At 42.2% G+C, this 12,147-nt stretch overlaps 1 protein-coding gene and 1 long non-coding RNA gene across 3 annotated transcripts in view; one reads left to right on the forward strand and one right to left on the reverse strand.

The window, feature by feature from the left end:
• Positions 1–12,147, forward strand: part of TCERG1L (transcription elongation regulator 1 like) — a 621,355-nt gene that overhangs the window by 209,276 nt on the left and 399,932 nt on the right. For both annotated transcript variants that reach the window (XM_063962190.1, XM_063962191.1), the window contains exons 4-5: positions 5,755–5,940; positions 10,335–10,370. In XM_063962190.1, coding sequence (XP_063818260.1) covers positions 5,755–5,940; positions 10,335–10,370 — 222 coding nt within the window. The remainder of the gene's footprint in view (positions 1–5,754; positions 5,941–10,334; positions 10,371–12,147) is intronic.
• LOC135056708 (uncharacterized) lies at positions 1,079–5,087 on the reverse strand. Its single transcript, XR_010244051.1, has 3 exons — positions 4,911–5,087; positions 2,664–2,770; positions 1,079–1,374 (listed from the first exon to the last, which is right to left on the reverse strand). It is a non-coding gene; the product is annotated as an uncharacterized LOC135056708 (long non-coding RNA).

Below are 12,147 nucleotides of genomic sequence, written 5' to 3' on the forward strand. Positions count from 1 at the left end.
CAGTGCCACTCCTAGATGGGCCAGGTGTTTGTGTCGGCCACTAGGGTCGCTTAGCTTACTCACACAGCTACCTCATTGCGCCTCTTTTTTTTCTTCTTTGCATCATGTGCTGTTTGGGGGGTGTTTTTTGGAAGGGCCATCCTGCGTGACACTGCAGTGCCACTCCTAGATGGGCCAGGTGTTTGTGTCGGCCACTTGGGTCGCTGAGCTTAGTCATCCAACGACCTCGGTGCAAATTTTAGGACTAAAAATAATATTGTGAGGTGTGAGGTGTTCAGAATAGACTGAAAATGAGTTGAAATTATGGTTATTGTGGTTAATAATACTTTGGGATCAAAATGACCCCCAAATTCTATGATTTAAGCTGTTTTTTAGGGTTTTTTAAAAAAAACACCCGAATCCAAAACACACCCGAATCCGACAAAAAAAATTCGGTGAGGTTTTGCCAAAACGCGTTCGAACCCAAAACACGGCCGCGGAACCGAACCCAAAACCAAAACACAAAACCCGAAAAATTTCCGGTGCTCATCACTACTTGTCGCGCCGGCCCTTCCTGTAGCTTGGCTCCCCCTCCTCCCTTTTCCTGAGTACCCAGCTCGGGGGGCGGAGTTTTGCGGAATGACGCAATTGCGTTGTGATGTCACAACGCAACCGCGTCATTTTGCGAAAAACTCCGGCCCCCGAGCTGGGTACTCGGGAAGAGGGAGGAGGGGGGCAACAGAGAGCAGCAGATGTGCCGTGGCGGGTGCCCCGTGCGGTTGCACGGCTCGCTTGCTGCAAGAAACGGCACTGTATACAGTATATGGTAGTATGTTGTAAGTGACTGAAAACTATATTCTGATTAACCAAAGCTTCTCTCAACTTCAAGGTATGGCAAGACGGTACAGTGCACCCTAAAATAACAATTCCTTTCCAGTTTAATTCCACTGCAAAATGTTCTTATTTGATCTCTATTATCTGATCTTAAAGAAAAACAAAATCAAGAAATCAATGCAAGAAAACCAGACTGCATGTAATTCTGAATGAATCCTCTCAGTAGCTTGTCAAAATGATTTCATTAGTGCTCTCTCCAGCACTGGCAAATTACAAAAAGCAGTAATGTTACCTAAAATGACTGTGCCATCATAAGCCTGCATTAAACTCTCAGTAGTTGCAATTGGATTTGCAAAAATGGATGTCACACTGCCGTCTGCACTCTGCACGTCTTCCAGGATCAGGCTGGGTCACCCTAACTATAAGTGAGGCTCATACGGGGACACATATGTTCCACAAACATATTATAGCACTTTCTTAAGTGGTGATGCTTTTAGCCGAGTGCTGTAACAAATCTCACAGTTATCTTCAGAAAATCCATATGCTCAGTCGCAGTTATTCCTGCCAAGATTTTAAATGACTGGTTAATTAAAACATAGCGATGAACTTGCAGCACGCTTCATTTGCTCTTACATCGTACAAGCTCATATTACAGTATAGAACAACAAAAGAAAAACAAAATAATACATTTTCAACAATTTTCTAGTGAGAAACATTCAGAAGATACAATATAATTTTTTTTTCTAAATTTCGCTTTATTAAGAGAACAATATGTCTGCATCACATTTCAATCTAAAGTAGACTTTTGTACAAAGTAATGGGAATTATAAACTAATTACATGTGTATTTCAGGGGGAACAAGAAACAAACTGGTAATTGTAGTACGCAGAGTATACAGGGCCTGATCACTCGTCTGCGAATTTGCAGAGGTTTGTGATCAGATAGTCGCCGCCCATAGTAAGTGAAAACCCACCCCATGCAAGTCTGCATACACCTTGCGAAAATATCTGCATACACCGGTCAGCTGCAAATCCGTTCGCAACTCTAATCATTGAATGATTTTTCCAGTCTATGCAGTGTGTGCGTAGCCCAGGACTTACTCCTACAGTGAGATAGAAACAGGCTGATCGGGCCGGAGCTGACGTCACACACCCTCCCTGAAAACGCTTGGGCACGTCTGCGTTTTTACTGACACTCCCAGAAAATGGGCAGTTACCATCCCCAAACGCATTTTCCTGTCAACTTGCATACGCCTAGCGATCAAAAAAGACGTTGGATCTTTTCTCAGTTTGGCCTCGCGCGATTGCATTATGATCCATACACATGCGCAGTCGATCGATAATCGGCCGCCTTGTAAATTTGCACAACATCGATCTGGTCTGAATTAGGCCCACAGTTCGCTTGTTATATAATGTTTTATATAATATTTATATTTATATAATTGTTATATAATGTGCATTATCTAAGCATATTTACAATGTTACAGCACCTGGAGGTCTACCGGTTGCCCATGTGACATATGTGATGGAAATAATGGTAAAACCTTTGGCGCACATAAGACCAACCACTTTTATATCTCGGGTATTCGCAAAGGTTCTTTGGGAGATTGTTATTTGTAAACAACATTCTATCTCTCATATTTCCAAACGTATCTCCTCTAAGATGGAAATCTTGGATGTCAACGTTGGGTTTGGTATATTTTGTTGAAATTCATTGTGTCGACATGAGAATGTCAACATGGGCATGATGTAGATACTTACCAAGTCAGCATTCCTCATGTAGACACTGATGAAATGTCAACATGATTAGAATATCAACAATACTTTCTTGGCGGTCTAGTGGTAGCCTACCTGACTTGGTGCTCCAGTTGTGTCTTCTGGGTCTGGTGATCAGCTGACGGTGACTTTCATCTGATCTTCTGGTGCTTCCTTCCTCTTAGTGCCTAACCCAGGTGGCCCTGCATGAAATGGTAAAATTGATTATGAATATTGGTGCAACTTGTTTCCATTTTTCCCCTCCTCTTGATCTCCCAGGTCAGCAGAATCCCTGATTTAGTAAAAAAAATTCTGTCAATAGTTATTTTTCCCCTCAGGTTGTGGGATCAAGCAACCAAACCTTTTTGCTCTTTTGCTCTTCTCCATCACTCTCCCCAATGTGGGACAAGCCAAATTTCCCTCCCGGACTAGACTATAAAACCTTTGGTCACTAGATCAAAAGTGGTCTTCTTTTCCTTACAGATACCCACTCCCGAACTTCCTATGCTTTTCTGTTAGAGATATTGTATATACCGTATCATCTTCCTTCACATATCAATGGTATGAATGGTCGACAATGTTAAGTTCGACACTCATTAGGTTGACCACTATTGGTCGACATTGACATAGTCGTCATGGACTAATGGTCAACACGTGAAAATGGTCGACTACCATTGCACTCGGCACTGGTAACCGTTTCCAATCATCGTCCACGTGGATTGTAAAGTATGAAAAAGTTCCAAAAAAAGAAAAATAATGTGAAAACCGCATGTCGACCTTTTCACGTGTCAACCATTTTCACATGTCGACCATTTGTCCATGTAGACCATGTCAATGTCGACCAATAGTGGTCAACCTAATGAGTGTCGACCTTAACAATGTCGACCATCTGAACGGATACCCATATCAATATATTAAAATGTAAAAATTTGCAGCTTTTATCATTTGGTCACCAACCCCCAACTCTCACAGCAGCAGACAACATTTGCGTCGCTGTGTTGACTCCGCTCCTCTGTGATAGGTCTACATTCTACTGTTCATCATCTTTTACTCTCACATAGAACCCTTCCTTAAGATAAAGATTAACTGGATTTGGATTGTGACACAGGGGAGACCTCTGACCTAGACACTTGGGAACAGATTCAAATCAATTTTGTTTCTTCAGCGTCTTCAGAGGGTTATTCAGGTTTGTTAGCAAACCAAAAAAGTTAGCAATTGAGCAAAACCATGTTGCACTGCAGGTGGGGCAGATGTAACATGTGCAGAGAGAGTTAGATATGGGTGGGTTATATTGTGTCTGTGCAGGGTAAATACTGGCTGCTTAATTTCTATACTACAATTTAGATTTCAGTTTGAACACACCCCATAAAAATCTAAATCTCTCTGCACATGTTACATCTGCCCCACCTGCAGTGCCACATGGTTTTGCCCAGTTGCTAACTTTTTTGGTTTGCTAAAAAAACATAAAAATCCCCTCAGTCTGTATCAGAGAAATTTCCCTGAAAATTGTCGTACGTTACTATTTGGTCCCACAGTGTATCCACATATTATTTTTGCCGATATCTTGGTGATGGCTTCTCTATGTTATTTTATTTTTGTGTGTAACTGTTATAATATTGTTTTTGTTAGTCACATACAATTTAGTGGATGGTTATGCACTGTGTACCCCCTCTCTACTCATCTTAATTCTGTTCTCCCCTTTGCTCTATTGGAAATGATGTGTGTGCAGTTGTTGACAGTGAAGAGTAATATAGGCACACACCAGCGGATGACTCAAACTATGAACAGCCCAGTTACCTAACTAGTGGTGTTGGTTTATTGAAAGATACCAGGTACAGCTGTACTCACTGTTATATGTACACTGGTGATGGAGTGAAACTTGAGTGGAGTGGGGTTTTAAACAGCTTGTCAGCCAGTGAGTGGATACTGCAGACGGATAGTGATGCCAGGATGCTGGAACAGCATCATATTACCCAGGTCTCTCATAGGAGCTAAGCAGGAGACAGTCTCAAGATAGCTCCCGCACATGCTCTGCAGAGATCTCTGTAGTCATCTTGGGATAGGGCATGAAGCCTCCCTGGAGAACATGAAGACTGGAGTCACTATAGTTACACACAACTCTTTCAACACCCTCAAGTGTTATTTATAAAATCCCACAACAATCTTTTTTTATTTTTTATACAATATTTTTAATTTACATCTTTCTTGTGTATGTAAGCTCTGTGAGGCTGGGGCTGATAATCAGCTGTGCTGTGTGTCCTGTTCTGACCTAAGCTAACAGGTAATAACAGAAAAAAGTATAATATTACACCAGCTTCCTGCTTCAGTACTTGTCTAATTTACCTGAGACTTCCATAGATCAGGAACGTTTTCAAGGATACCAGGAGAGTAGAAACCCTCTGCATCCCATTCACTCTGCAGTGAAGTGGGCAGGCAGGGCTGTGATGAGACAATTTGCTGTGAACTGCACCATTGTTGTTGTTGCTCCTCCTCCTCCTGCTGCAAAATGCAGTAAAGTGATCGATTTTACTGCATGTTGCAAAATACAATAGATTTGCTTGATTAATGAGCTCAAACTGTCCATGCAAATGATCAAGTTGATGACACTAATGCACATAGCATATTGCTGCTGTAATATGCAATAAATAGTTTCCAATGAGTAGATTTTAAAATTTCTCAGCCTGTTAAATGTACAGTAGTAACAACCAGGGCCGGCTCAGGGTCTTTTTGCGCCCCGGGCGGCCATAGAGGGCGTGGCTTCATACAGGGGGCGTGGTCAGTTACGCCCCCTGTACAGTAGTAGCGCCGCTGAAATGATGTGTGGTGCGCGATGACGTCAATTCGCACCGCACAGCAAAGGTCCTCTTCACGAAGGAAAACTAGGCGCTACTAGTTCCCTTCGTGGAGAGGACCTTTTCTGTGCGGTGCGCGATGACGTCAACGCGCACCGCACATCATTACAGAAAAGGTCCTCTCCACGAAGGGAAACTAGACGCGTAGCGTCTAGTTTCCCTTCACAGCGGGAAGGCGGCGCCCCGGGCAAAAGTCCTGTTTGCCCGTGGCAAGATCCGCTACTGGTAACAACCACCAGTAGTATGTCTGTTTCTTTATACATTATACTTGCTTCCTTTTGTTCATCTTCACGTCACATTGATTATAATAACAATGTGATATATTATTTTTCTAGATCATTGTCCGAGTGGAATGAAACCAGCCAGCAGCAACCAGTCTATTGCAATTGTTGGCGCTGTCACTTCCCCTCCTGCAACAGTATTGGGCATGGATTCTGAATCATCACAGACTCTAGTACCACCGTACCACATGTTGGCACTGTCTCCAATCAAGATACCGTTAATAGCGTCTCAATTGCCTGGTAAGTTTTTATATCATATATTGTACTGTGAGACATCTAACATTTCAAAATACAGCATTTTATGTAACGCAAAGGGTTAAACGAGTTGGATAGCTGTTAAGCCTCAAAGAAAGGATATATGTGATACCGAAGCTTCATAGAATAGGTTTCCCCCGGTGCTACCATATTGATACTACTCCTGTTGTTTCTGACTTTGTCTCATTTTAGCCTAACTATGCCTTTTGCTGTCAATTTATCCACAATCTAGAAAAGTCATGTCGGGAGCACTGAGATTAGCAAGCCTTTGGTGAAAAGCATGTATCAGCGTAATATGGACATCAAATGTTGGCGTGATTCACTTTTTGTGGGTTTGATATTGCACATCCAGTGGCAGTTATGGAAAATTGTAATAAAAAAAAGAAAAGAAAATGTAAAATAAAATACTATATAAAACTTTCTCTTCTGACCAGTATACAATGCAGTGCCTGTGACCAAAACAAGAATGCACGGGGTCCTATTTTGGCAAATACCATGCACTAGGCCAGTGCAATGTATTCTAGGCAAAATTTTACAATGTCACTCTGCTTCACTCAGATATCCTCACAAGAGACTTTTGGGGAGAAAATAATAATTCTTACCTGCTCCTGGCTGGCGAGGCTACAGTCCGGATACATGGATGTCTGATGCAAGACACTGACTGTGCAGAATCCACTGCTGAAAAATATCTAGATCAGGGTGGGGGGGCTAAATATTTCATGATTAGCATAGATAGCACAAAGCCCTACTGTATTCCAGTGATTAGCATACAGGGGTGGCACTTAATATGCCGGCTGTCAGGATCCCGGCGCTCAGCATACCGCCACCGTAATCCCGACAGGCGGTATACCGACAACTATTTTCCCTCTTGGAATACCGTAGCACACCCAGCGTACATACCGGCATACCGTAGTACACCCAGCATACCGTAGTACACCCAGCATACAGTACATTGCACATAGCCCTATTCTAGTAATTAGTATACAATGCACACAGATCACTATTCTGGTAACTAGTAGTGTGCAATGAACAAAGTCATATTCTGGTGACTAGTATACAATGAATAAAGCCATATTCTGGTGACTAGAATACAATGAATAAAGCCGTTATTTACATATTATTGAACATCGCACAATACCATATTCTGTAGCTAGCACACATTTGCACAATACCATATTCTCTGGCTAGTATATATTTGCACAATACCATATTATGTGGCTAGTATACATTTCAAAAAGCCATATTCTGTGGCTAGTATACACTGCAAAAAGATATTTCTCTTTCATCCATCTGGGGGGCGTGTCCCCCAGATGGAATCAGAGAATGAGATTTTACGGTAAGTAAACAAAAATCCCAATATTCTGTGGCAAGTATAGATTGCACAATACCATATCCTGTGATGGGTGGTATTCATGTGAACGCCGGTCAGCTGACCGACAGTCACATGACCTCCTCCACCAGCCCGACGGGTTACTATCCCGATGGTCGGCATGCCGACCAACAGGGACTATTTCCACTCGTGGGTGTCCACGACACCCATAGAGTGGGAATAGAACCCGTGGCGACCGCAGGTCGCCACCGAGCCCGCAAGGGGCTTGCTGCACTCGCCCCTCCCCGCCGGGATCCCGGCGTCGGTATGCTGCCGGGATCCCGACACCCCTTGTGACTAGTATACATTGCACAATACCACATTCTGTGGCTAGTATACATTGCACAATACCACAATCTGTGACTAGTATACATTGCCCAAAAACATATTATGTGGCTAGTATACATTGCACAAAGCTATATTCTGTAACTAGTATACATTGCCCAAAGTCATATTTTGTGGCTAATATACATTACACAATACCATATTATGCGGCTAGTAAACATTGCATAATACCATATTCTGCGGTTAGTATACATGGCACAATACCATACTATATCTTTGACTAGTATACATTGCACAATACCATATTCTGTGACTAGTATACATTGCATGATACCATATTCTGTGACCAATATACATTGCATGATACCATATTCTGTGACTAGTATACATTGCATGATACCATTTTCTGTAGCTAATTTACATTGCACAAAATCATATTATGTGGCTAGTATACATTGTACAAAGCCATATTCTGTGACTAGTATACATTGCCCAAAGTCATATTTTGTGGCTTGTAACATTACACAATATTATATTCTGCGGCTAGTAAACATTGCACAATACCATATTCTGCGGTTAGTATACATGGCACAATACCATACTGTATATTTGACTAGTACACATGGCACAATACCATATTCTGTGGTTAGTATACATGGCACAATACCATACTGTATCTGTGACTAATATACTGTACATGCACAATACCATATTCTGTGACTAGTATACATTGCACAAAGCCATATTCTGTAGCTAGTATACAGTATATTGCACAAAGCCATATTCTGTGACTAGTATACATTGCACAATACCATAATCTGTGACTAGTATACATTGTACATTACCATATTCTATGACTAGTATACATTGCACAATACCATATTTTGTGACTAATATACATTGCACATTACTATATTCTGTGACTAGTATACATTGCACAATACCATATTCTGTGACTAGTATACATTGCACAAAACCATATTCTGTGACTTGTATGAGGTGTGGCTATTAAATAAGGAGAATGTACTGGAGTGGGGGAACAATGACCTTGGACTATCCCAAAACAGTTTTGCAGGTTTCACCCCTCTCGCACAGATAGTTTGCTGTCACACAGTGTTCGAAAAAGTTGTGATTTCCCCATGCATCGTAAAAATGCTTAGTTCAAAAGTAGAGTAACGTGTTAACTTAACATTTTTAGTTAAATTGAACAAAACGCCCACCAAATCTTTCTGTATGCTAACCGTAGTTTACGGGGCACATTGTATGTCATGTACATGTGTGTTTGAGGGACACAAAAGATTTAGCAATGGTCATGAGGATGTCAAAGATGATGAACATCCCGGAAGGCCTTCTACATCAAAAACAAATGAAAATAAAGAAAAATTTTTGAAAATTGTTCGAACTGACCATCGAATCAGCATTCGAATGATAGCAGAAATGGTAGACATCGATAAACTGTTGGGCAAGTTTTGCATCAAGATCTTAGCATGACAAAAGGTTGTGCTAAGATGGTTCCAAGGCTTCTCACTGCCAAGCAGAAAGAAAATCGAAAGCAAATTTGTACAGACATTTTGGAACAAATTCAAGCGGATTCACATTTTTAGGTACAGTTATTGCTAGTACAATCCTGAAACAAAATGCCAGACCATGAATCGGAAAACACCATCATCACCAAGACTGAAGAAAACATGTCAAAGAAATTAATACAAATTCATAAACATGTTAATTATGTTCTTTGATATCAAGGGTGTTGTTTTGGTACAGTGGGTACCAGAAGGCGCAACAGTGAATTAGTACAAAAATGTTCTAGAAACTTTGGGGGAAATAATCAGAAGAAAGAGGCCAGAGGTGTGGAATAATGGTTTCATCTTCCACCAGGACAACGCACCAGCCCATATAGCTCTCTGTGAAGCAGCTTTTTGCCGAGAAACAGATTGCAGTGCTAGAACACCCTCCATACTTACCAGACCTAGCACCGTGTGACTGTACTCAAGGGAAGCCATTTTACATCAGTTACTGAGGTAAAGAAGAAAATGACAGAGCCGAGGAGACCGCTGGCAGATAAGGAGCTACAGTATGGCTTTGGCCAATGGAAAATAATGCAGCGGTGTGTGGATACAGAAGGGGAGTACACACAAGGGGAATTAAAATGTACTTAATATAATTAAATGTAAATTATAGCATCAGTTTCGTTATTGAATAGTCACACCTATACATTGCACAATACCATATTCGGTGACTAGTATACATTGCACAAAGTCATATTCTGTTACAAGTATACAGTGTAACTTCCACCAAAAACAAGTTGAAATCTCTACCATCAGGCTTGTGTATGAAGCTGAAGCTAGACCATGTTAGGGGTGTGGTATGCTTGACCGGCGGTCAGCATACCGACGCCGGGATCCTGGCAGCGGAATCCCGGCAGGAGGGGGGCCAATGGGAATAGACCCTATTGGTCGGCATACCGACCGTTGGGATTGTGAGGCTTCGGGATGTAGGGGGAGGTTATGTGACTGTTGGTCTCCTGACCACTGGTCACGTGAATACATCCCCAAGTCAGGTGCTGTAGTAGTGCAGTAAATGTCAGTATTTACCATACAGTACATCCAAACTATTCACTCTGCACATCAATACTGATCTCCCAGACATGTTCACCCTGTTACATTGTATTAGGGCTGAAGAAAGTCAGTGGTGCCAAAACTTTATTATTATTTTTTTTTTCCAGTGCCGCAGTTCGGTAGAAGGAGGCTGAGGTCGGCAGGTACTGTATGCCATTTATAGTTTTGTATGTCACAGTCCATCTATCATCCATATTTCTCTTAGCTCGTAAATCACCCGCTCCCACACACCCCATACCTCACCTCTGTGGTACGTGTCTAGGAAGGGTCATTTTTACATATATATAGATGATTACTGATAATTGATGATGATGATGATGATAATAATATAATATTACAGATAACATTTTCATAGCATTACTCTCTCCATCACTACTAAGATTACATTCTTCTCAGTTGTCCACTAGATCTATTTCTCATTCAGCTTATTGCTGTAATACAGCATATTCTCTAAGATGTAAATTTACTAAGATGGGAGTTCTATTTAAGATGGGATGTTGCCCATAGCAACCAATCAGATTCTACTTCTCATTTATCTAGCACCTTTTATAAGATAAAACCTGGAATTTGATTGGTTGCTATGGGCAACATCCCATCTTAAATAGGACTCCCATCTTAGTAAATTTACCCCTAAATGTCTATATCCCCATCTTTCTCAGCTGCCCTACCACCCCCCTCTCTGCTACTATAACTACTAAAAAAAAAGACAAGGCAGCACTAATTGAGCAATTACAAGCTATGAGATAAAAGTGGTAGTGATATACGATTTATTAGAAATCATTTAAGTAGTAAATGATAAAACTACAATACTTACCATAAGTATCATTTCCCACTATCTTTCCCAAAGTAAGAGTTCAAAAATAGGTCCATCAATAAAGGATTTACCTCAGGGGCACGAGGGAGCCAGTGACTGCATCCTCGTATGCAGTGGTTAGGTGCAGCTTATGCCATGGCCATGTAGCATGTTGGCTTTGGATTCTCTTCATATGAGAGCAATTACATCTGGACTTTGAGCTTGAGTATTACAGATTTCTCTAACGTCCTAAGTGGATGCTGGGGACTCCGTAAGGACCATGGGGAATAGCGGCTCCGCAGGAGACTGGGCACATCTAAAGAAAGCTTTTGGACTATCTGGTGTGCACTGGCTCCTCCCCCTATGACCCTCCTCCAAGCCTCAGTTAGATCTTTGTGCCCGAACGAGAAGGGTGCACACTAGGGGCTCTCCTGAGCTTCTTAGTGAAAGTTTTAGTTTAGGTTTTTTATTTTCAGTGAGACCTGCTGGCAACAGGCTCACTGCATCGAGGGACTAAGGGGAGAAGAAGCGAACTCACCTGCGTGCAGAGTGGATAGGGCTTCTTAGGCTACTGGACATTAGCTCCAGAGGGACGATCACAGGTCCAGCCTGGATGGGTCCCAGAGCCGCGCCGCCGGCCCCCTTACAGAGCCAGAAGGCAGAAGAGGTCCGGAAAATCGGCGGCAGAAGACGTCCTGTCTTCAACAAGGTAGCGCACAGCACTGCAGCTGTGCGCCATTGCTCTCAGCACACTTCACACTCCGGTCACTGAGGGTGCAGGGCGCTGGGGGGGGGGCGCCCTGAGACGCAATAATAATAAACACCTTGGATGGCAAAAAATGCATCACATATAGCTCGTGGGCTATATGGATGCATTTAACCCCTGCCAAAATACATAGAAAAACGGGAGATAGGCTCCGCCCCCTTATCGGCGGCCTTATCTCCTCAGCACACTGGCGCCATTTTCCCTCACAACTCCGTTGGAGGGAAGCTCCCTGTCTCTCCCCTGCAGTCACTACACTACAGAAAGGGTTAAAAAAGAGAGGGGGGGCACTAATTACGCGCAGTATTAAAGCTATAAGGGGAAAAACACTTATATAAGGTTATCCCTGTATATATATAGCGCT

The sequence above is a fragment of the Pseudophryne corroboree genome, chromosome 3 (assembly GCF_028390025.1).
Source record: "Pseudophryne corroboree isolate aPseCor3 chromosome 3, aPseCor3.hap2, whole genome shotgun sequence".
Taxonomy (NCBI): domain Eukaryota; kingdom Metazoa; phylum Chordata; class Amphibia; order Anura; family Myobatrachidae; genus Pseudophryne; species Pseudophryne corroboree.